The sequence below is a fragment of the Strix uralensis genome, chromosome 3 (assembly GCF_047716275.1).
Source record: "Strix uralensis isolate ZFMK-TIS-50842 chromosome 3, bStrUra1, whole genome shotgun sequence".
Classification (NCBI taxonomy): Eukaryota; Metazoa; Chordata; class Aves; order Strigiformes; family Strigidae; genus Strix; species Strix uralensis.
The window spans coordinates 46,528,160-46,553,534 of record NC_133974.1 but is presented as its reverse complement, the minus strand read 5'-3'; the positions used below and the strand labels follow the sequence as shown (position 1 = coordinate 46,553,534).

The following is a 25,375-nucleotide window of genomic DNA, read 5'->3' as shown; positions in this document are numbered from 1 at the left end:
GCATTACAGTGAGCTGAACAAATCCTTATCCTACCACAATATTAATATGTATTGGTCTTGTCAGCAGTATACTTCATCGTAAACAGAACTGAACTACAGGGAGAAACAGCTAAGCCTTGACATTGTCACGCTTATGAAATTACGTGTCAAACAGGACACACGACAGAAGCAGCTGGCTTCAGTTAGAAAACAGTTGTCATGTTTTTGCAGTAGAGGGAAACTTTTTTGTTTGTTGATTTTCATGTAATAAAAGATGGAAACTGTATTTGCTTCACAAATGATCATTCACCAGAAGCAGGATTATTACAGTGACTAAGCTTCTCCAGTAGGTGATTGTGCTTTCCCCTCAAGTCAGTCTCCTATTTCGCCAGTGAATGTGCCGTCATTATGATAACCTGCATTTGTATTTGCCTTTTGAATCGTTTATTATTAGAGAGCAGTGACAGCTACAGTAGCTACTACAAAAGAGTAATGGAAGATGGTAAGAATTTTAAACTACGTTTTGGACAGTAGAGTATTTCTGCTGCCCCATCACCAGGCAGGGAGAGGTTGCTCCCACCCTGCCCTGCAATTACACCCCTCTGCTGCCCTAATGGTGCCTTACTGCAAGCATGTCTTTATCCCCTCGGGCAGCTCTCTTTCTTTTTTTCTTTTTTTTTTTTTTTTAATGATCCCGTGTTTCGTGTCTGTAGATGGCGTGATAAACAGCAAACGTCAGGCCGGTGGCAAGCGCTGGCCGGCCACCGGCCAGAGCAGCTCTGTCTGCCGCGGGAGCCCAGCAGCTGCCCCCACAGCCTCCCCACCACGGTCCCAGGCTCCGGCTGGGGACAGCCTGCAGCAGCGTGTTTGCCACCAGAACCCTGTAGCAGGGGTTACAGCCACTAACCTCTCTCTTTCACACTGCTTTTAAACTTTACTCTTGGAAGAAGGAACAGCCCTGCTGAAAGGGCTAGCTGCTGCTTTGCCAGCCACCTGCGAGAGAGCTGGTCGTGGCTGTCCCTGCTTCCCTATTCCTGCTGGGATTAATTGTTTTTAAACCCTAAGAGTTTTGATGAGAAATATATATGATACATAACATGGCACTAGTTATAGGAACTAACAAAAAATCACATTACAGTTCTGCCTCTTCTCTGTGGTTTTGTATTTTGTATCTGACACCAGTGTTAAACTTTTTCCTGTCCCTTTTAAAAAAATTTCAGAAAGTGCTGTACACAAGTGGATTTTTAAGATAAAAGCTTGTTGATACTACAATAAAGATGATATAGCGTCTGCTGTTTCCAGCAATGTGGACTGGAGATGGTTTCACACCAGGCCTGAAGTGGCTGAACCCTGCTGCTAATTGATTAATGTCTGCTGCCATTGTCCACAGCACCCTGCCCATTCAAAGACTATGTCTTTCTTTGACCTAAATAAATGGTTCAACGAGCTAATCTCAACAAAAGGGTTGCTTATGGCCCTAAACCCATTTATGGTTCTCAACTTCATGAATTACCTATTGATTAGCCCTTTTAGTATATTGTTGGCTTTAAGAAGAACAAAGCGGAGCTTGGGGCAGCGGGAGTTAATTCACAAGCCAGGTCACATACTCATAAGGTAGGAGTATGACTTGGTCTGATGGGTGCCTGAACTAGAAGCCGAGCCTCTGATGCTGTCTGTCATCCTATGCTTTTGTAATATATGGCTTGAAAGTGTACTTTGCTGCCTGCAAAAAAGAGCTATTTATTATTCTTTTCCTGTTAGGACATAGGGTTTGAGTTACTTGCAGAAGGTTTAGTATCACCATTTGTCTCTAGAGTGGTACCTTGCTCTAAGTGTGACTTCAGTGACACATTTAATTATAAATGTCATTTGCGCACTGACACGGGAGACTTGTACATGTCATTAGAGTTTGTGGATTAGAGAGCAAGTCCATTTTCCAGGAAAAAGGGAAGCACGGGTCATGCACGCGGCAGTGTTCTCGTCAGGGGACCCGAGTCATCCTCCCGCTTCCCTCTCCGCAGCGTGTTGGAGGTTGGGCTGACTTTTGTACTAGCCTGTGCAGTTCTGCGGCTGGGGTGCACCTCTCAGGAATACAGCATCTCCTTATCCCAGGGCAGCTGAGAAATAGCAGAGGGAGCACCCTCTGTCTTGAGGTGCAGCTACAGCTCACCTGTATGAATTTGCTTTTTTCTGATTCTTCTTTCAAAAATGAAGTTTTTAGGATTTTTGAGCAAATGTTGATGACATTTATGTGTTCATAGAAAGTTTTGTATCTCTCCTGAGGTTTTCTATGATAACTTTGAAATGTTCAGTGTTAGAAAATGAACAGAAGTAATAAAAATACTGCCCAAACACACTCATTGAAGTCTGGCTGTTAAAAGATACTTATCTACCTTCAAGTATTTTGTATCCTAGTCAATCAGTAATAGTCCATTCTTCAGTATATTTTTTTCCCCCAACAGTGGAAGAAATGGATAGTATTTGTTCACTGAAAATCTCATAGTTTTTTTGATAACCTATTGAGTGCTCTACAATGGCTCCCTTTTTAAGGGGAGGAAATTTTTGGATGGTTACCTACTTAAGTTAAGCTCATGTAGTTTTGACACTGTTAGTGAATAACAACAGTAGTTTTAAAATATTAAATTATGCTTATTTTATGGAAATAAGAGTAATAAAATCTAATAATATATTAATAGTTTTTAGAATGTTTACACTTAAATACTTGCCTTTTTTTTTTTTTCCCCCCAAATTATAGCGTATACAAACTGGTATCTTAAAAGCATTTAATAATCCAACTACTAAAACAGCAGATGAAGAAACCAGAAGAAGAGTCAAAGGTATGCAACTTTTTATTGAAAACTTTTAAAAATGCACGAGTTTTTAAATACGATTTTCTTCAAAACTATTGCAAACAGCAGACCCGAAGTACTGTAGTTACAAGACTTCTATTATGTATTATTCTAGTGCCACCTAGTGTGTATCTAAAGTATAGAGAACTTAGTGTCTGCTGACATGCATCTTTGTATCCAAGGAAAAAGGCTCCCACTGTCTTAATAATGCCTCTTTGAATGATAGATATAACTTAGTTTTCTGAAATAGCCTGATGCATCTTCAGGTTTGTTATATAGCCACAGTTACTGTATCATTCAGAGAGGCCACTTTTCATAAATAAAACTGATTTCTGTCAGTTGACTGATACTGCCAGCACTTTAAATATGATTACAAACCTGAGATAGGAAGCTGTTTCAAAAGAAGGCATGTTTTTTCAGGATGAGAGTTTCTTAATTAATTTTTTTATGTGCATGTCTATGCAAAAGTTCTAATTTTGGGGATTTTGTTTTAATTAAAGTCTTAATAATTATTAAGATGTTTTGAAAGTCACCCTTCCCAAATCTGCAACAGTTAAGGCATAGAGATGTATTAGAACAGGCTTTTGTCTCATTTTTTAGAGTTTTATAGTTTCAAAAACCATTTAGAAAGGGTGACAACCTGTCTACTACCCTAGTGTCTATATCAAGGCAACACAATATTATGTATTCAGAAGAAAACTGAGATTTTATTTAAAAGGCTGTTTCTTGAGAGACAGTATTATTATTCTGTTACAGTAGGTGGGGAAGGGAAGGATGAAAGGGAACAGTCTCACTAAAATATTTTTAAATGTTGAGATAATACAGTATATGATGTATTAGTTATTGTATTGTGTTCAAAACATTTTGAATATGTTTTAAAACTGTGCTTTCATAATATATCTTAGAAAGAATTTTGTTGTACTTATAGTGTGGCATTGGATCTGTTACTTTTTACATTTAAAAAAGGCAATGTTTTTTCAGCATATGGAAGAGAGGGTGTGAAGATGAACTTCATAGATAGGATCTTTGTTGGTGAATTGACTAGCACTGTCATGTGTGAGGAATGTGAAAATGTAGGTATTCTGGAATTTGGTTTGATGTGGAATAGATCACATACTGGTTTGATTACATTGTCTTGAAAGTATAAAATTGTATTGCCAATTTTATACTTGCTTGTTTGTTTGTAAAAACAAGACTTTATTGAAAGTTTCTCATTTCAAATGATTTATTCCTTTAAAGCATTATCCTCTCAAACCTAAGAAAATTTAAAAAGGATTCAAGTACTGGGCCTGATTTTACATCTAACTGAAGGCTGGAGGTTCCAAATTCTGTAATCATCTGTGTTACATCCCAATTTTATTTGATATTTTTAAAACACCTACTATCTTAAAATGTAAATCCTCCTGCCTGCTATTCTGGGATATACCTGAAAACTGGGAATTATTTACTTTGAATTAGTATGAGTGGGGAAATGCTAAAATTACTTTTTTTCCTTATTTTTGATAATTAATGTAATAACTCTAATGAACAGCATATTCCTTTCATAATTAATATTACTGACATTTCATCATAAATGCTTTCCATGATCCTTGTAATTTTCTTTAACTTTGGAAGAGAAAAATCTTATTTGCATGACTTCTCTAACTGAATGTTACATTTGTGTTTTAGACTAAACATTATATTTCATATTATAGAGATTAAGTAAATCAATCAGTCTGAATAATTAAGCACAGTCCTCCAGTGCCAGGTAAACTTCCCTGTGTGTGATGTGCAGATTACACTTCAATGTGCTACTAGTATCAATGAAGAACTTTGACTATATAAAAAATAGAGGTTGTATGTATTTTGCATGTCTCATTTATTTTTGCTGGATTCTTATATTCTGCTCTCACAAGACTCAGCAATTTGCTAGCTGTAGCCCTTTGAGGAAAAGTTTAGTATTCACTTTCCTTTGCCTGCATTGGCAAAGATATCTTGACTAATGTTTGTTCATGCAAACTCACTCTTTAAGAGGAACCCCTGTTTGAACATCGCTCATTGGGCAGTCAGTCATCATAGTTACAATAGCTTTGATGTCATTTCTTGCTTTACTGGAACCTAAACCATGCTGAGTCCCTTGTACAACAGGTAAAAATAAGCCTACAGTCCATATCAAATGTTGCAGGTGGAAGGTAGGGTCACAAATATAAGAGAAGGGCAACAGTGACAGTAATGGAGGGCATGACTGTGTTCAGTAACTCACATGTACAACATGATTTAATTTTTTAACATATTTATTTTTTGTTTTTCGCAGTCTATCCAGAGGTAAGATAAGTCAGTTTTGGAAGGAATTTGAGAATGGCAAGGGAGAGAGCTTCAGGAAGAGGCTTGAATGAGATGTTGTAGTCATAAAGGCAGATGGAGAGTGCTGAGAGAGAATGTCTTTAGGTGTACTTTGCCAGATATTTCCAGTTTCAGCTTAGATTTTACATGGCTTATAGATGGCAAAATAAAACCGGTACAGAAAAGAAGGGTTTTTTTTTTCAATCCCCTTTTCCCCAGTAATTGGATTTATTTTAACAATTACTAGTGTATGTTATGGTGTGAAAAATTCTAATAAAGCTTTTGGCTGCAAGCAGTAAGCCTGACTTAATCCTTTCTGAGAACATCAGGTTAGAATCTGTCATCTAACTGTCATTAACTAGTCCTTGCTGCTTAACAGTGTATGAGGTCAAATGCCTTTCCAGGATCAGGAAACTCTGAAAGTTAGCTTTCTGCAGAATTGTACTGTCTAGAAGGTCCACATGACTCTGGAGCTCAGAGAAACTCAGCACCACACTGCTTCTAGGTCCAATTTGTGCCCAGATGAATGGCCTTGCCCTTTATGTCTGTATGCTGAAATTTTGTGCAGTGTTATAAAGAAAATCAGAGCTAACTTAAAATAAATTTAAAAAAAAAAGTTTGTGGGAAGTTCTTCATTGTAGTTTGATACATATTGCAACTAATTAGCTTTTTATCTAGTTTCTGATAATTGATTTAAAAAAGGAAGCTATATGCTAAACGCATATAATGTTCTTTGCATTTAATATGCATTTTCTCTTTTTCTTCAAGATTTCAACAGTAAAAGAACCTTTCATTGATCTTTCACTTCCTATAATAGAGGAGAGGGTAAGAAACGGAATACGTGGTAAATAACTATTGCTTCTGGTGGATTGTTTTTACATACCTTTATGAAGATGTTCATCTATATATACACAGTTTTGATTTCAAGCCTAAAAATGTATGCTTGTCCATAAATACATGTACTGTCATACGTCTGTTCATTATATGATTTTATTTATATGTATATATAGACATACAATGCCATAAGTGCTTATATTTTTAAATTAGTCCAAACTTGGAACCATAGTAATCTAGAGTATATGTAGGTCTGAGATTGGCTCAATTTAGTAGTAGATTTAGTATAGACTTATATGAAAATAATGATTTATAAACTTTCTTTTTGAATGTCCAGACAGATTGTAGCCTGTTGGTTTGGATCTAGAGAACCTGAGTCCCTTGGGCTGAAGTGTACTATGGGATAAGATGATGTGAAAATGGACAGACTTTGAATATATTTGTTCTGGTGTTTTTGGCATTTCACAGAATGCCACTGTTAGCTGCAGAGGAACTGTGTCCCTTTGAAGGCATATGCTCTGGTTTTGTGGGACTTGGGGTTTTCATTTGAGAGTGGGGTTGCGAGTGGTTCTTCCCCCATCCTGCATATATTCATGTATATTTAAGGGAGAGTATTTAATGTAATATTTAGTCCTGTATAAAATGTACTTGTCCCCAAACATCAGTTTTGCTCATAATAAATTCTTCATCTTTCTTGGTGCATTGAGTGCAGATGTCTGTGGGAGTTAAAGCTTTAAGAGCATTTTGAGTATCTGGGCCCCTGTGCTTCCTGGCTCACGTGTAATATGGGAACTTCACGGGCTCTGTGTGAGAGAGTGCTGCTGGCTTTTAGCAGTCGCTGCACTTACTTGAGGATGTGTATTACTTTATGGTTGTCACTTTGCTTTATAGTCTAGATATGCTGCTGCCATTAATGTGATGGTGGATGTGCAGCAGCTCCTTCATCACATCATAAGGTGCACCAGAGACTGACTTACAGGGACCTATGTCCCCTTTGATAAATTCACATCTCGCACAGCTACGTGTGTGCTTATGCAATACTAGAATAGATTATTTGGTATGTATTCTGTGGAGGAATTTTGTATCATTCTTATTTCTTGTGGCTCTCAGTTGATCCTTCAAACATGTTGACAGGGTGTTATGACAAAACTTCAAAGTAGCTTTAAACCATGATTCAGGGGTTAATTGCATTTATGTAGGTTACTATTTTCTAAAGTAAAGGAAAAAACCCACCTATGTTCATCTTTTCTGTAGGTTGCAAAGGAATACAAAATTGGCATATTTCCTTTACTAATTTCCTGTCTAATTTCTTAGGTTGCAAAACCTGTGCCTTTGGGAAGAACAGGTAAAGGTAAAAGTGTACAAGAGGCAGATCTTGGTCAATATAACTGTTCTTCTATCACTACACTGAATAACCAACCCAAAATTGTCAAGAAACATCCTTTAACAAAAGATAAGGTAAGAACTTAAATACCTGTGCTAACCAATTATCTTGAACTTATTTTGAAGTTTCTAGGGCTACAGGGGTGGGAATTTTGACACCTATCAACAGGGTTTTTTTGTATACATATAGCTGACATAGACTTGTTTTAAAATATTTAGGTCATTATTAGAAGTGTGAGAAATGATAGTCATTTGGAACCATTTAGTTTCAGTTACAGAGTTTCATTTGTAAGGAAAAAAAGAAATCTGCAAGTTAGTTTCAATTCATGTTGCTTTTGGTTCTGTTGGCTGCTTTTCTTTTGTTGTCCTCCTAGTTTTGTTTCTGGTTGCAATCACAAGAACTGTAATGCGGGCCAAGAGAGCAGGCAAGTCTGCATTAGTGCTGTCCAAGGGATTAGTTGGCATTGGGTACAACAAAAACAGTACAGCCAGCAGAGACTCTTGGAGACTGAGACCATGGTTTCTGTGACCCAGTTGGCCTTCAGCAGCCCGAGGGGCTGGGGAGCTCGGTTCAGGTTCAGCCCGTCTCCTGTGCGACCTCCTAATACAGTTCTTTCTGGTGGTAGCAAAAGGGTTCTGCAAATACACCAGCCTAACAGAACTGATTACGTATTAGTGTTTACAGATTAAAAGAAACATGTAGTAACTGTTGTGCACATATATTGCTGTCAATGAAACATGACAAAGGCTCTTACTGTCACTAACTCTTTTTAAAAAAAATAAGCTTTATTGTCCATATAGGGTTATGCGGCCAGTTAGAATCTATACTAGAAGAGACATGGAAAAGTCCGAAATAGTGTGAATAATAGTGTTGATACATGCAAACATAATTACTGAAATGTTTTCAGAATTTAAGAAAATAAAATATAGTACGGATTCAATAAACTAGACTAGCCAGACTAATACAAAGGAACCAACAACTCTGCTTTCAATAAGGATAGATAAAGTGACCTGTCAAGTATGTCTGTCTTATTGGTGAGGCTTTGATTCTCCACTCCCCCTCCATCTTTTCAGTCATGTATTTATCATTATTTTAGTCTTTTTAAAAAAAACTATTTTCAGTGTAATACATCTGTTCTGCAGTAAAACTTCTAATCCAAGACAAGTAATTGTTGAATTCAGTCAGTGTTTGTCGATGTTATGTGACTTCAGTTCATCAGTTTGTAAGTTTGCTTGTGTAAATGGGGAGTGTCCTGTAGGTAGTTCTGTAGGTAACAGAGTACCTGAACACTCCTTATTAGGCTTTTCTCCTGAAATGGGGAGCTTCACAATTTTAAGAATTTTTTGACTGCTGTTTACATAATACCCCCGAACACTAGCAGTGATTTCAGGCAAGTTCTTCTCCCTCTTCTTTATTTATAAGGCAAACAAGCTTAACTGAGACAAGAAATGGTCCTAATGGAAAATAGCATTTGGGATTTTCTAATTTTTATTGGGATTTTATTCTTTCTTTGCTAAATTGTTCACTTGCTTAAAAGTTTAAGAACTTGAATTATGAAGTCGTACATTTAGTGTAAGTTTAAACCCTGTTTAAGAAAATATTCAGGAGTACTTTTTGTCTTTCACATAGACTTCATTTGGACTTAAGTTCTTGCTTAAAGTTTAAAACTGAGTATGTGCTTGAGGATTCCTCATGAATTGAGTCTATGGTATATATTTAAGGGATAAACTGAACAAAGTTCAGTACCTGGAAGTTAGGCAGTTACCTGTAGTGCCTAGCATTTTGGTACCCATAACCTGGAGTGGGTTCCAAAAGAAAACTAGTCCAGAAACCCTCTCTACCAAATGAGAAGCTACCTAAAGATAGTCAGGAGGAAATACTAAACCAAAGCCCTGTCTAAAGTTACACCCTTGCTGCAGCTTAGGCACATGATCAGGTGTGCAGAATGGTATTTCCCTCCACTTAGATTCCCTGTTATGGAAGCAACCTGTGAAAGATAGTTTCTGTAGTTTGTTCTGTAAAAACACTGATGTGAGCTTAACTCGTGCTGTGTGTCACTTTGTTTAAAGGTAGTTTATTAATGCCAGGAAGTGGAAGATGCAAGTGCAGGGCTCCTGATGCTCACAGGGAATTATGAGCCTTAGTTTAGGAACATGCCTAGACTACAGGTTATGAGGTCATGTCAATTTTAGATTCTTGTACCTGGTATCTGAGTCCTACTGAAAGGGTCTGTGCCCAGTTGGGGACCATAAAAACTCTCCTGAATTAGGTCCTAACACACTAAATATGTGTGAAGAAAAAATGTAGCAGAATAACTATATAAAAGACTGATAGAGGAAGAGAATGAGACAGAAGTAGGAAAAGGACATGTAGTAGAAACAAAGGAAAGGATGGAAAGAAGGTGCAGACACTGATTTTTACAGGAGACTAAGACTCAAATGGTTGAGGTGAATGGAAGGATTCCTACTGGCATCACTGGAATTTTGATCCAACTCAGATAAAAGAAAAAGCAAAGGGGAAGGAAGGTTGCTTATTTCTTTTGGAAAGAGATACTTCTCTGGAAAGAGATACAAACAAGAGAAAGAAACAAAATAATCACAAATGTTTATAAATCACCTAAAATTACAGAGCTTTGTGGGTTTTTTTAATCTACAGCACTAGTTTTCTGTGGCAGCAAAGTTTTTTTTTTTCTTCTTGGAGTCTTGATTTTAAAAAAAATCAACTTCAGATAATATACAAATTAGTAAAGATACTATTAGGGATGCTTTATTTAATTCTAAGACAAGTGCCTACAAGGTGAGTTGAATTTTCTTCTGGAGCTTCACGTCAGCTAAGGCCTCTGATGGGAGGTTAGGGGACTAGCTTAAACATGAGAGCCTTTTAGAAGCTTAAGTTAGATTAAGTGAATACCACTTCAAATGTGCCATCCACAGCTGTCACAAAGTGAATGTAATTAGTTGGGGGAAGTATTGCTCTCACAGTAAGTATAATGCTCTTAGCTGACTGGGGTATAGGTTTCTAATCCAAATTGGTTTAAAAAGATCTTAAGGAAATCAACTAGATTAAACATGTGAGAGATGGGAGAATATAAAATAATAGGTTTAATTTGCTTTGAATTTGTCATGTTTCAAAAGCTACATTAGATCACAGATCTGTTTTCTGTTTCTCCCGTATATCACTGAAATAATAATGCCGTAATTTACAGAATCAACTGAACCAGGAGAGACGGCTTGCCAGAAAAGCTTCCTTGAATGAAGAAGAAAGAAGTCCTGTTATCATGCAGAAAAAAAACAAAAAGCCTGAGCTGGAAGGTAGCTCTGGTGTCCTGTACCCCAAAGACGCAACTGCTGACTCGGCTGTAAATGGAAGTCAGACGGACGGCAGTGAGAAGGAAGCCAGCCGCTCTGAAAGCAGCTTTGATGCAGACAGTGAAGCCTCAGAAAGCGAAAGTGCTTCCAAGCAAACAGCTTTCAGCCCATCCAGCAACATGTCTGGTTTGCACGTCAACCACATAAATGTTAAAATGCCACACAACAAACCAAGTGACAGTAATGAAGAGATGATTTCCAGTGCCATATCCAAACTCAGCTTCTGTGATACTCTAAATGAAGATAAAAAATCGAGCCGTGGAGATCCAGTGTTAGGTTTATCGAATAATTCCATGTTCTCAGTAGACAAATCCTTGCTGTCCCAAACCCCTCAAAATGCTTTCCAGACACTTTCCCAAAGCTACACAACAAGCTCAAAGGAATGTTCTGTTCAGTCCTGCCTTTACCAGTTCACCTCTGTAGAGCTCCTAATGGGGAACAACAAGCTTTTATGTGAGAGCTGCACAGAAAGGAAACAAAAGTATCAGAAGAAAACCAACTCCACAGGTAAAGCCCTTCTATCTGTCTGGACGCTTTACAAAATTGCCTCTTCGAACCTGAGCGCTCGCTGCTGTTTCCTTGCGCCAGCATGGGCCTCCCCCTTGTGGCTAAACGGAAAATGTCTCTCCAAGCAGAACTTGCTTGTAACAACTTAAAACTTCATCCTGTGAGGGCAACAAGACTAAATTTTATATTAGGACATAATCGTAGATGTAACTGAGAATTTATTTTGCATATTTTCTTTTATTTTATCCAAGATAAGTAATTTAAAGATGATCATAAACTCAATAGGCACATCATTCGACACTAATCTTTGCGGCTGTTTCTGTTCTTTACAATCCTAGAAACTTTGAAATAAATGCTGTAATATTCATCTCGAACAACTTACATCCTCAGGGAAGTACTGTAATTAAGTATGTAAGAGGGGCAAAAAAACCTTACAAATATTTGTAAGAATGGAGATGAGAGAACTACCTTCTTGTGACAGTGTTTTCCTTGATGTTTGTAATAGCCCAAGCAGACCATTAGTGTTCACTGAGTAAGAAAACCAATTTAAATATAATGAAAAATAAACCCTTAAAAAGGACTGGAGAATTTTTTTGATGTGTAGTAATTCAGAAGGGTAAAAAATTAAGCTCTTATGATTATTTGTAAATAAAACACAAAGGGAGGTCTTAGTAACAAAAAGTTGCCCATTTGCTGTCCACTTCTAGATATCTGGAGACATAGCAATTTAAGCATGAGTAAATTGAGAGAAATTGAAATAGAATTTTATCATCATTAATTTATCATTATTGAACTGAGAGTAAGTGCTATATAAATAATATTTTGGTTCCATGGGGACAGTGAAAAATGGAAAAGGAAAATCAGTTCACAACTAATCATTAGTAATTTTTTTTCTTCTAAAACAAAAGGTTTAAGAAGTCACCTAGTTTTACATTAAATGTTCCATTCTCCCTCAAAAGAAATATGTTCCTTTGGACATGCATAAACCAGTATATTAATTAATTTTTTCAGTGAAAAAAATGCTGGTGGCATGTTTCCTTTTACTGTATAGCTAACCACTAAGCTACTTTTGGTAAGACCCCTGGGTTCAATTCCCTCTGCACTGTAAGGGGGACTGTAGTCCACATATCCCAGTCCTGTGTGCTCAAGCCAGCAGGTTATGAGGCATCCTGAAGTAGACACCCCCCCTCAGATCTCTATTTTAAATAAGCACCAAGTATGTAGTCATTCAGAAAGAACTGAAGAATGGAAGATGAATCTCTATCTTAGTGGTTAGGACATTAGCATAAAGAGACCTGTGCCGTCCATTTCTTGTTCCAGTGATCATCCATTTATTTCAGGTGAAATGGTTTTAACAGGAAAGTTGGGTGCTATAGTAACAGAAAATGTAGGTATCTCAGTGTGCAAGCTGATCTAGATAGTGTTCATGCTTCCAACTTTTGATCTGATTTACACAGGATGAGCTAAAATAATGCTCAGATTTGGCAGATTATGTTTATTTAAAAACTAGAAAAATGAGAAAATATTCTTGTTACTCCACAAAATTTCCCTTGCATTTTATATAACATGTAAAAAATAATTGCAACATAGATCTATTCTGTCAGATGTTTAAAAATACTTAAATTCTGTATGACTGCCTTCACTTTACAAATTATTTTGATATTCATACAGAAAAGAAAATGGAAGGTGTCTACACAAATGCTCGGAAACAGCTGCTGATTTCTTCAGTTCCTGCTATTCTTATTCTCCACTTGAAAAGATTTCACCAGGTAAAAGGCCAAAACTCTCTTGTATATTCCTCTGCCTCACTGGTGTATGAGCAGTTCTTTAAGTGTCGTTGTGCATACCGAAATTTCCCCTTTTTTATGGAGAACTGGTAGAATCACTATTTGAAACATGCTTATGTTTTTTTGACTGTCTTAATACCTTCAGAATGCATTTAGCCATTCAGATGTATCCAGGGAAACCTCTTACGTGTCCATCATGCTTATGTGCAGCAGGCACTGTATTGAAAACACAACAAAGAATGTTTAAATCGGTTACAATCTTATTCTTGGTTTATTTTAATAGTATAGTAATACACCTTAGCTTCCTAGTAAAAATATTTATTTTACAGTCTTTTCTTTTCTTTTGAAGGCTGGTTTGAGTCTACGGAAAGTAAATAGGCATGTGGATTTCCCACTGATTTTAGACTTAGCACCATTTTGTGCTGCATCTTGCAAGGTACACATTTCAAATCTTTTTTTTTATTGTACTTCAGCAATTGTTGTCCTGAGCACAAGTTAAACTGGATTGATGATGATGATGAAGATGATGATGATTCCTTCCTTTACTAGAGAAATTATAGAATGAATGTTTTCAAGGAGTATTCCAAGATAAGAATTGTAACTAATTGAAATGCCATTCATATCAAGAATATCATGGATGTTAACTAGTATTAGTTAGGCTATGGTGCCCTCATGGTGTTAAGTGTGTCTAACAGCATTAAGGACAAATATTGCTGCTTCCATGGTAACTAAATTCAATTAACAGACTATTGAGTATTTTTAATAGATGTATTTCACCACTGGAAATGCTGTAGATGTCTGTCTGCTTCTTTTAAAGTGATACTGTTGATAGCTAGTTATCTGTAAAATTAATCATGAAATAATTTATCTTTGTTTTCTGTGTTTCTGGGAATGCAGAATGTTATGGATGGTACAAGAGTGCTATATAGTCTTTACGGAATAGTGGAGCACAGTGGGTCAATGAGAGGTGGTCATTATGCGGCATATGTGAAAGTCAGGACACCCTCCAAGAAACTAGTAGAGCATATTTCTACTGCTAAAAATGTTCTGGGTATGTACAAACAGAGCCTCCTTTCTCTGTGAGTAAAACCAAAAGCAACCACTGGCTACAGCTCCTTATCTGGAAGGGGATTTACAGCAAATAATTGTTTTAGCTCAGAATATTCTGTTATTTTTAGGGCCACATAAATAAATTCTCTTTTCTTCCTGTTACACCCGGTACATGACCTACTTCTGTATTAACCCCACACAGAGCTGAGTGATAATGGAATTTTGGTTCAGTTGTTAAACAGAGAATTGATGGAAGCGTCTCTTCCCTTTCCTAGTCAAAATAATATGTCCAGATGAATAATTGTGCCTGGTAAATGTAATTATTTGGCATAGTTGGTATTTGAAAATGTTCTAGTACAACAGGCTGAATCCATGACAATTTAAATTGAATTTTCTGTGTATTTGAACATTTTACGTATCTTAGGACAGGAAATTTTTTTAATGCTTAAAAATCTGGAATACTCTGGTTTAATGGGAACAGCAAGGAATTTTTTCATGGAGGATACAAGGCTTGCTGTAGGGTTTCTGTTGGTATTTTGAGAACAGCACACTCGTTCTTATTAATATGTTTTGGATATGCAGAATGAAATAAGATTCTAGGATAGAATCTGTTAGTGAATGATATGTGGAGGCAAGAATGTTGAGCTGTTAGACCAAGGTAAATATATTTACCATTTCCCTTCATCGGGGGAGTGAGAATCAAGCAGTATCCTGTCCATCCTGTGTAGTACCACTGTGCATTCGAAGCTCGTTTCCCAGAAGGACAGTTTTTTGTATTATTTTTGAAACGGAACCGTCAGTTTTACACTTCCCTTGCAATGATTATTAGAACAGATCAGATCTTTTTGTGTTCTTAATTTCACACTGGTCAGCTTTTGAAATATTTTTTTTCTATGTCAGAACTGGTTGTGTGCTAGTATAACTTACTATTAGAACTCCACAAGCTGTACTTGACATGTCTTTTTGAAAAAATATGAAAAAAGTGATGGCAGTGTGCATCTGTAAGCACTGTCTTCCACCAGTTTCTCTTATGGTACTCTTTGACATGTAAATTTCAAACTACAGAGATGCAGTCCAGTATAAGTCATGAGTTATCCTTGTGGGTTAGAAGCTTCTCTTGCTTTTTGAAATATCGCTATATTTGTTTGATGATGATGTGAAAGAGAAGAAACAACTTCTTTTGCTTTTGCATTTCAGGTTTAAAAGAAGCCATGGGAGCATCAGGAGGACAATGGGTGTATGTTAGTGATGCCCATGTTCAGATGGTTCCAGAATCAAGAGTACTAAATGCACAAGCGTATCTACTTTTTTATGAAAGATTATTACTATAATTCTCAACAGTTTAATTTAAAATATGGTAGTGGTTACTTAGTTTATCCTATTTAAAGCTGCAGTGGTAAGAGTACCTGTAAATATTGTGCCTTTATCTTGTAGAGAATTTATCATATGTTGACTCTGAAGTTCAGTCAAGCTATTATAAATATCTGAATGGTTCTCTTAAAGTATGCACTTTGCCAAACATTTAAAATTCCTGGATTCATTAAAATACAGTACCGTTAGAATGTAAGATGATGTCCTATTCTGCTGAGGTCTATGGAAAGTTTGTTTTTGATTTTAATAAAGATAAGCTTTCATCCATAGTTCTAGAACAGTTGAGAATAAAAATACTGATAGCGTTAAGTGCCTGGATTTGCTAGTGTACAGTAAAAATATAAAGTATTTTGACTTTTTGTGATCTAGTCCAGATCCTTCCCATCACTGGATTGGATGTCACCTGTTAAGATTTCTGCAAACAAGAACCTGTCAAATCGTGTTGCTTCCACATGTAGTAATTGGAAAGCATGGTGCTTCCAGAATGGAGTAACAACAGCTGTCTCTGGGTAGTGCTGCAGTGCACTTTCCTGATATTGCTGGGAACAGATTGGGAAAACATGGCTTCTACAAAGTGACAGTGGGTCCTCAGATACCCAGTACCCTTTCAGCTGTCTCCAGCTGGCACTGGTATAGCAATGTACTGCTGTTTCAATATAAATATATACTTGGTGTGCATATGTATATCCTCTTGATATATATATAGGGACGTGTGTGTGTATGTATATATATATGCACACCATAAATCCATCAATATATATTGTCATTTTACCTACTAGCAAAGAGAATTGCAAATACTTCTGTATTTAGTAAATTTTCAACTTCATAATTATGACAATGTACAGCATATAAGCTTGTGTATGAATATGTATGGGGTTTAAGTGTAACTGGGTAATTCTGTTACTTTCGGTTCTAAACATGAATTTGTTTATCTGTTCCCAAATACTTTTCTCACAGGAGTAATAAACTATAAATTATTTTTGCACTGTGTGTGTGAGTTGGACAGTAAATGATGATTTTTGCCCTCTGATACATGTCTGGACTTCCCTTTGTCACCAGCGGAGGACAGCAGTTATCGTAGTGGCAGAACTTGTTTCTGTTTCCTGTTTGACTGCCCTGTTTTGAGTTGTTACTTCTTTTGGTAATTTCTCATTTCCATTCCAGAGAGTAATAGATATATTTTAAGGTCAAAATCTGATGACTACTTTGAAGCTATGTGGCAATTAGTTTATTTAATAAGCAGTTACTTCAATACAAACTACTTATGTAACAGTTCCATCCTGTCCAACTTGCTCTTTGGTAGAGAAAACATTATGTTTATTTCTGCTTGCTGTTTTCATTTATGGATTTTTTTTTTTCTTGTGAAAAAACATGCTGTCCCTATTACTATCTCTATCATGTCTTGTCATACCTACTTGCATGACTTTTCTGTTCTCTAGTTCTGCTTCAGAGCTTCATCCCACCTGCATTTACTCTTTTTCGTAAGAAAATAGCAAAACCTGCCACAGCGGCATTTGCTCAAACTGCTGAGGTATATTTTATAGCCACATTACTTGTACACACTTGTGCAGGCACTAAAGATTGTTAGGCCATACTGATTGTCATAACAAAATGAGCCCCTGGTTGCACAGGGTTTTATTTTCCAAAGGAAAACTCCTCTGTTTAGGTCAAAGTTAAGCTATGCATTTTGGGCAACACAATCATTTTCCCTGCACAGATTAAAATTGTCTCAAGTCTACCCAAAAGTAGTAAAACTCAGAGAAAGCAAGCAGTCAGCTTTAGCCATCTGTATTCCAACTAAACACATCTTAACCTAAGTCTACACTAAAAAAGAAAGGAAAAAAAATCATATTTGGACTAGTTAAAATGTTAATTTTCTTTTACCTCCTTATTTTTCCCATACCCTTCATCTACTTACACACATCTTCCCATGTGTGTATATAGCTGATCAAAACTCGAGGTTAGTTCTGGGCAAGAGTCACAGCAAATACCAACTAAGTTTCACTTCTGTGACACAATCTTGCTAGGAGACCACAGATGGAGTGTATTTCATCCACCTTAAAGCAGACAGACTTTAAAGCGTGAAGTTCCTAGTTTCGCTGACTTCTGTAAAACTACTGTACCTAAGTACCTATATTAATCTCCTACTTTTTAGCCTAGAACTACCTCCCTAGAGTACAAAACTAGGAGAGAAACAGGACAAGGTTCTTAACCTGTTATTTCTTAATTTTAATGCTGTTTTCAGGAAACTCCTGAGGTGGTCTTCACTTCTCTTTAACTGGAGTTCACGCACTGTTTGGACCGCTGAAATCTTCCCAAGTGGACATACTGACTAGGATGCCATGAAAGATGCTGGCAGGATTATTTCCCCATTAACAGCCAGGAAACATTTCCTTGCTATTAAGTTGTTTTATAGAACATGGAGAGAAAATGGCATGAAAAAAAGTCAACGCCTCTATCTGAGATGATAGCCATCACTGTTGCTCCTGGATGAGGCTTCCTGAGTTGAAATGAAAAACAGTGTTAGCAGCAACTCCACTAAGTTCAGAGTCAGGAACAGGTATGAAAATATTATAGAAGGAAACATTCTCTAAAAATGAGGGCAGGTTATGGTGAGGTGAGGTTATGGCTTTAGAATGAAAAAATGATGACTAACATGAGATGTCATACACAATTTTAGATGCAAGTCACACTTGGTGTGTCCTTTAAGATGGGGGGGGGGGGCTTGTGGCAAAATTTGGCTCCACCCAAGTGATTGTACATAAATATGCATATTGAAGACTTGTTATAGTTCCTTATCAGGATTGCAAGAGGTCAGAACGTTCCAGGAAAACAGGTTTACATCCTGTATTTGCTAAAATGTTAAACATGATTGTAGAGGCTATTTGCAAAGTCTCAGTTTCCTGCAATTGCCAGCTATGTGCACACTATTTAAAAAGCGGTGTTTTCAGAATTTAACTCAAGGGCTCTGAAGTTTAAGACTCTCCTTAAAATATCTTCTGTTACCAGACCAAAAATATTTTCAGGCCTACAGCATCTACTCTTTGTAGAGCCACACCGTACCTTTGTGGTGTCCCCCCCACACTGAAGAAGTGCAGTAGCCTACTTCATGTGGAATAGCTTAGAAATGGCTTTCTCTTTGTCCCACCCTTCTGTTCTCTCAAGGACACCACTGTTTTCTTCATCAGCCTCATCTATCCTTTATGGTTTTGGGGTCTCCATAAGCCTCTGTGTCAATGTCTTCTCTTTCATCGATCCTGAACCATACCATAATGTTTCCTAGTCCCATCACTTGCATTCCATGAACTAGCAAAACTCTTACTGGAAGAGCTACTGTAACTACGGTCTTGCCTCTCCCTACCACACTGGCTCTACCTGCAGGTATCTGAGAAAAGCTGTGACTCCTGAGCAGCCCTCTGCTGACCAGTCACAAGACAATGCCTTTAAAACAATGAGATGGAAAGCAAAGTAAATAGTTCCTCACTCTTCAGTAAGTAAACATAATTTATGAGAAGTACTTGATTTGCATGTGGGCAGCTGGAACCCCCTACAAAAATCTCCCCAGAGTGGAGGTATCAAAGATGGCTGTATCAGCTAAGGAGTTAGTCCAAATTATAGAGTCTTTCTCCTCAGAAAGCGCTTTGCTATCTTTGGATTTATATACCATTTTTGCTAAATAAGGCAAAGAGTGATGGGGACGTGATTTAGTGTACTAACCTATCTACACCAATACATCTACAGACGTCATGTTTGTGTAAGTCTGTTCTCCTAAGAGAGGACTACAAATAGTTAGTGGTGACGGAAAAACAAACAAACCAACCCTAAACTTCTCTGCCCACAATATACGCACTGTAATCATCTTTGTTTAGAAAACGAAATCCATGCAGTCTGCCAAACCTTCCCCCCCCATTCCTTTTTGCCCCTCTGTGTGTATCAGTGAAGCACCCTTGCTTATGGATTTCAAGTGGTAGCAGGTGAGAGTGGTATATAAATTCGTTAAAAGGCTGAAATGTCTTCACCATTTGCTTCTCTTTGGACTTTTTTATACTAACACAAACTGAATCATAAAGGGACATTAAATTAATGCATCTACATTCTCAACCCATTATAAAAAAATCTTATTTGAACATATTAGTAACAAAGATTTGGAAAGGAATAATTTCTTGAGGAGAAACTTTAAGATGTATTAAAATGGGAACAAAAAGCATTTGAATACAGCTCTAATATTAGCAAAAATTAGCAAATCCAGTTTTAATTAAAAAGTGATAGCATACTTCACAAAACAGCTTCACAGCAGCCCTGATTAAACAAAACATTTATGCTCCTCAGTTTTCATCATCTGGAAACTTTTTTGCATTTGTACAAAGATTTATAGATCTACGTGGAAGAGATGCCACTAATTTTCAGTAGAATCATTTCAGTCTAATTATTTTAGAATGGATTATTTTTGCTTCTATATCTATTTACTGTGTCTTAGGATGTCATTTTGCCAGCTGTTTTAGCTGTTTGTACCTTGCCCGTTGGTTTATAAATAAACTGCAGAAACAGGAGGAAAGTGATTAGTCAAAATGATTCAAAGTCTATTTTTTTTGTAAACAGATTATAAAATATATTTTCAGACAGAAGTTTGTTAGTGCAAGTCAAAACACTTCCTTTGCACAACACTACATAAAAAGTCTAAGTGAATTTATTTGTTGTAATAAAACAATTGCAATGCATCGTAACTACTTTAAGACTACTTTATATAAATAGAATGTATACCAAGTTATAAATACTTCTGTCTTCACTGATATTAGCAGAAAAACTATTTTTAAATGTCAAGAATGTTTCTTGCATCTATTGAAGCTTCCAATATTTTTCTAGTACAAAATATAAAGCTGCAGTTCTGCTTATAAAAGAAAACAGACAGGCATTTATGTTGAGTAGGTTTATGACCTCATAACACTTATTGCTTTCCTAGGTTAGTTTTTTGGTTTTGAGCTGTGTAACCTGGTGATCGTTACAGCGAACTCTGTAATGAAACCACGATGTCAATGGCAGCCATTCCCTATTTAGCCATTTCACTAAGTTGAGTTCTGATTCTGCTGTCATTTATGCATGGGTAAAATCCCCGATATGTTCACATGTGCTTGCACTTATACAAAAGTCAATCCAAGTAATCAAAAAAACCCTGTTCCTGAATCCTCAATACTTGTGAGCAATAAATCAAGCATGTTAAGAATTTCACCTTGTTTTCATTCATTTACTTTTTTCAATCTGTTTGAACTAATAGTCTACTCTGCAGATATTTACATAATATTTTTAGAATTTTACTGCAGTACTGATACATTGTACACTTGCTTTGTAGATGTCTAATTCCAAATATTATTAAGTAAACAGGGCCTTATACATGGACCATTTAAAAAACAAGTCCAATCAGTTTTCCAATCTATCCTAGGTGCTTTAACAAGTTTCTCAGAATAAAACCGCCATTTGTCTTCTATTCATTTTGTCTTTTCATCCATGCTATATATTATTTAACAAATGTATAAATAAAACATCCGAGCATTTGGAGAACTATACTGCCTAAATATAAGCTGTATGCTGTACAATTGAGTTCACAATGCTTCCACTTTTTTCCCAGCTAAAGAGAGAATTTTTTTCCTTTCATCTTGTGTCACAACTTCACTGCACTTGGAAAAGCTACCCAGAGATGAGTCCATATCTTTGAACACTTGAGCTACACCACTTATTTCTCCCGCATTAACATGTGACATAGGTCATAGATTAAGAGACAGTTTGTTCCCTTTACAAGAACGGAGTTCTGTAATTCTGTGATAAAACCAGGAACAAGAGTGGGTTCCCCTCAAATCCCCAGTTTCAGTGTCAGCTTAAAGCTTGCCCATCCAGAAGTACCACTTCAGGCTTCCAGGTGTGTGTCAGTTGATGCTGGACAGACTTAAAACTTCCAGAACACCTCTATCCACGGAAAGCATTCTCGGCCCAGCCATTCCTTGTGACACAAAGGGAAAATCTAGAACACTTCAGTCAACAGTAATAGTAGTGTAAGTGCCACCAACAAATCTTACAATGAAATCATTGCACGAAGTGAAGCACAAGTTTCTTAAAGCTTTCAATTTTCTATAGATTTCATAAAGTTAATTTATTTTGGTATTCCATGTGGGTATTAATGTTGCTTTATCCAATGATTAGAGATTAGGGATGTTTTAGGCATTTAGGCAGATGATGCTAAAGGAAGGAAAGGCAGTGATCACAGCGATAAGTAATGTGCTAGCTAATGAAAATCTCTATTCCACAAAAAAGCAATGCAACCACTAAGTCCTTGCCTACAGAATCAACCCCAATGTTGATACAACAAGCACTATTTACCAAGGATGATTTTGGTTTATCTTCATACATTAAAATACAATTATAATTTCAAGGTAAATCTCATGATAACTTAAAAGTTAATTTGGATATTCTTAATAAACCACTTAAAGAATTGTCCTGCTCCAGATAGGCATACACTGACCTTACTTAGAATGCTGACACCCTGCAGCTGTGCAACATGTAAGTTACTTATATATTTCCATGCCCAGAGTTACATCCACTTAATGAAGAAGCTTTATAAACTTCTCCACGTAGACTCCACGCCCCGCACTGGAACCATCGATCATGCTCTCTGACTAGCAGTTACCTGCGGAGGCCACAGAGCGGACGAGCTTCCCATGGGTCTCCTCACACTAACGCACGTAGGCGGGAAGGGGAATCCCGGTTGCTTCCCACCGCTCCCAACTACGCTCCAGCCCGGCGGCGCCCTGCAGCCCGGCCGCGAGAGGCCTCGGGGGGGTCCTGCGCTGACAAGGTGATGTGGGCCGAGTGAGGGCCCTCCCGATGCGGCCTCGCCGGCGGCCCGCGGCCGCCGGGCCGTGCGGGGCCCCGGCGCCCCTCAGCGGCGGCCGTTGTCGGGGCGGGGTCCGTCTCCCCGCGCAGGGGGAGGCTGTCAGGAGAGCGGCCCCGCCTTCCTCCCCCGTCGCGGCTGCCATGGAGAGCGGCGAGCGACAGGAACTTGTGTGGCTGCCCACAGTTAAGATGGCGGCGGCGTGGCGTTGCCCGCGGCCGGCCGCTTCCCGCCGCGGGACGGGGGGAGGCGCCGCCCGCCCGCCCACAAGCCCTTAGCAAAGATGGCGGTGAGAGGCGTTCGCGTGTTCCAGGCAAGGGTCAAGACCATGACGCGTTTTACTTCCGGGTGAGCGCCAGTAGGCGCCATATTGTCTTGTTCGTGAAGACGAGGAGCGAAAGAGGGGAGAAAGCGGCCGCGGAGCGGTAGTAGCGGCAACGCCTGCAGCGGGAGGCGGGGGAGAGTGTAAGTAGCGGGGCAGGTTGCGCTCGCCAGCGCTCCCGGGGGGCCGGCGGGTGTCGAGCTGACCCGATCTTCCCCTTCGCTCCTCCTCCTCCCCCAGCCCCGCCGGGAGGTGTCGGCGGGTGCCGCGCGCCGTGGCGGCAGCTCCTCGCCGGGCGCGAGGAGCCGGCGGCGCTGCGCTGCCGCCAGCGGAAACCGCCGGCCCGGACGAGAAGGGAAGACTCGAGCTCCTCGCCCTCCCCCGCCGCCCGGCTGGCCCGCTGCGCATGCGCGGCGGGGGCGCGGGGGGACGAGGGGCGGCCGGGGCCGGGGATCCCTCGGGACCCCGTGTCCGTGTCCCCCGCCCCCCGCCCCCTCCAGCGCGCATGCGCCGCCGCCCCGCCGGGGGGTCCCCGCTGGCCGCCGGGGACGGGTCCCGTTACCTGGCAGTGCGCATGCCCCAGGGCCGCGTGGGGGGCCCGGGGCCGCCCGGCGCCGCCTCTGCCGGGGGTGAAGCCGCCGGGGGTGAAGCCGCCGCGGGCGCCGTTGGTCCGGCGGGGTGACCGGGAGAGGCCCGTGAGGAGCGGAGCGCACGTAAGCAGGCCGGCGGGGGGAGCGCGCAGCCGGCCCTGGACGTGCCGGAGGAATGCTGCCCGTGGCTGGTGAAGCAACGCCCCTCGGCGCGCAGGGGAGAATATCTACTGATTTAGCCAGTAACCTAGTTAGGCGGCAACACGTGCACTTGGTAGTTGACTGGGTCAACAGGCTGGCTCCTGCAGATAAAATGTCTTTGTGGAGTATTTGTGCTGTTTCATGGCTTTCGTGGCTATTCTCACGAGTTTGTTCCACTGGAGGGCTCCAGAGAACTAAAATTAACAATATCATCGCACACAGCAACATTTGTAGGATACCTGAGCCTGGTTTAGTACCTTGGCAAATGCAGGATGTTTCTAAATGGATCCTTAAACAGACCACAGGTTTCCAAGCCTTTTTGCATTAAGCACTTATCCACACAGATTCCCAGTACTTTTTTAGACAATCCCACAAAGTTCAGTGTTGAACTAAACTTGGATGGGATGTGCTAGGCTTTATAGCTAAGGATGGGGCCACAAAAGTGGTCAGAGGGTTGGAACACCTCTCCTGCAAAGAAAGGCTGAGAGAGTTGGGGTTATTCAGCATGGAGAAGAGAAGGCTGCAGGGAAACCTTACTGCAGCCTTTTGTTATAGAAAGAGTGCTTATAAGAAAGATGGAGAAAGACTTGCTACCAGGGCCTGTAGTAACAGGATAAGGGCAACACTTCTAAACTGAGAGAGGATAGATCTCGATTAGACATAAAGAAGAAATTCTTTACTATGAGGGTGGTGAGACACAGGAACAGGTTGCCCAGAGAAGCTGTGGCTGCCCCCTCCCTGGAAGTGTTCAAGGCCAGGTTGGATGGGGCTTTGAGCGACCTGGTCTAGTGGAAGGTGTCCCTGCCCACAGCAGGGGGGTTGGAACTAGGTGAACTTTAAGGTCCCTTCCAACCCAGACCATTGGATGATTCTATGATGTGCTACCCCAGCTGAAATTTACCAAGTTTCTGAAACAAATTACAGAGCATTCAGCCACCTTGGTGGTGGTTGTTTTCTTCTCTTACATCATACCTGTAAATGTTTGTATGTGAATAATCTTCATTGAAAGGTGTGGGATGCAGGGGGCAAGGGATGCTCTAAAGGATTTGTTTTAAGGCAAAGGATCAGTTACCTTTTAAAGATGAGAAATGGCAATCTTCAAAGCATAAGGCATGTCTGCCAGCAGACAATATTCAAGCATCATTTTACAAAGAGAGGATTACAAATAACAGTCCAGTCCAGCTGAATAGTTGTATCGTGTGTAGGAGTAAGAAACCCCTTTTGAATTCTAAAATCAGGCTGCCCTGAGAGATGGTACGCCTTGTGGAGGTGACAGATGCAGTGGCTGATTGTAGAACACAGGGGTAACTAGGAGCCTCAGCTTTGTCCAGGGACAAGTCGCTAGCATCAATGGCAATTCAGTGACAAATCAGAAGACAGCATACTGATTTCCAATTTGTCTGGGGCAGCAGCAAACCTTGTGTCATCTCCGCTATTATGCCATTACGAGACTTCCTGTATTGTCTTTGTCACACGTGACATGCAAACTCCTGCTCTGAAAGAGTAGTTTCTCCACTTTTGGGCTCAGAGGTATTGCAGGGCTGAAAAGTCCACAAATTTAGCACAGTTCCACGATTTTTTAGTGGACAACTTGCCATATAACCTGTAAGGGTAGAGAAGAGTCTTAACCATGTTTGATTTTCAGTTAGGCACAGGATTATGCAAAGATACTATGGAGACTAGAGTGTCCAGTCTCCCTTCTTTTCATGACTGAGGTACATGGCAACAAATAGTACTGTGAGTAGGTTTTATTAAATGGTCTTACTTTCATCACTGGCTGATTTGTCTTCCTTAAGTAATAACTGTATTTTTCATTAAGGGCAATATCTGCTCATGACCAGTGAGGAATAGTTGTTTGTTTATTTAGTTATTGGTACTACCATTTTTTGTGCAGAGCATGTTCATGAAGGAGGAAGTTGCAGATGGACAGT

The 25,375-nt window shown here is 39.3% G+C and overlaps 2 protein-coding genes and 1 long non-coding RNA gene across 14 annotated transcripts in view; 2 read left to right on the top strand and 1 right to left on the bottom strand.

Annotated features, from left to right (window-relative positions):
* Positions 1 to 16,481, top strand: part of USP45 (ubiquitin specific peptidase 45) — a 56,147-nt gene extending 39,666 nt beyond the window's left edge. For 3 of the 6 annotated variants that reach the window (XM_074862145.1, XM_074862146.1, XM_074862147.1), the window contains exons 10-18: positions 2,735 to 2,816; positions 3,810 to 3,901; positions 5,919 to 5,975; positions 7,299 to 7,442; positions 10,574 to 11,243; positions 12,915 to 13,012; positions 13,380 to 13,466; positions 13,928 to 14,081; positions 15,278 to 16,481. In XM_074862145.1, the coding sequence (XP_074718246.1) occupies positions 2,735 to 2,816; positions 3,810 to 3,901; positions 5,919 to 5,975; positions 7,299 to 7,442; positions 10,574 to 11,243; positions 12,915 to 13,012; positions 13,380 to 13,466; positions 13,928 to 14,081; positions 15,278 to 15,411 (1,518 nt within the window). In that variant the 3' untranslated portion in view covers positions 15,412 to 16,481. Of the gene's footprint in view, positions 1 to 2,734; positions 2,817 to 3,809; positions 3,902 to 5,918; positions 5,976 to 7,298; positions 7,443 to 10,573; positions 11,244 to 12,914; positions 13,013 to 13,379; positions 13,467 to 13,927; positions 14,082 to 15,277 lie in introns of those variants that run through there. The other 3 variants (XM_074862150.1, XM_074862148.1, XM_074862151.1) reach the window with 3 other exon arrangements.
* On the bottom strand, positions 11,237 to 18,461 carry LOC141940736 (uncharacterized). The gene is made up of 3 exons (XR_012628095.1): positions 17,665 to 18,461; positions 13,170 to 13,246; positions 11,237 to 11,401 (listed from the first exon to the last, which is right to left on the bottom strand). It is a non-coding gene; the product is annotated as an uncharacterized LOC141940736 (long non-coding RNA).
* Positions 18,462 to 22,687: 4,226 nt separating this feature from the next.
* The window catches only part of PNISR (PNN interacting serine and arginine rich protein), a 30,077-nt gene continuing 27,389 nt past the window's right edge, over positions 22,688 to 25,375 (top strand). For 4 of the 7 annotated variants that reach the window (XM_074862139.1, XM_074862143.1, XM_074862141.1 and 1 more), the window contains exon 1: positions 22,707 to 22,796. The gene's annotated coding sequence lies outside the window, so the exon portion shown is untranslated. Of the gene's footprint in view, positions 22,797 to 25,375 lie in introns of all 7 variants that reach the window. The other 3 variants (XM_074862144.1, XM_074862137.1, XM_074862142.1) reach the window with 2 other exon arrangements.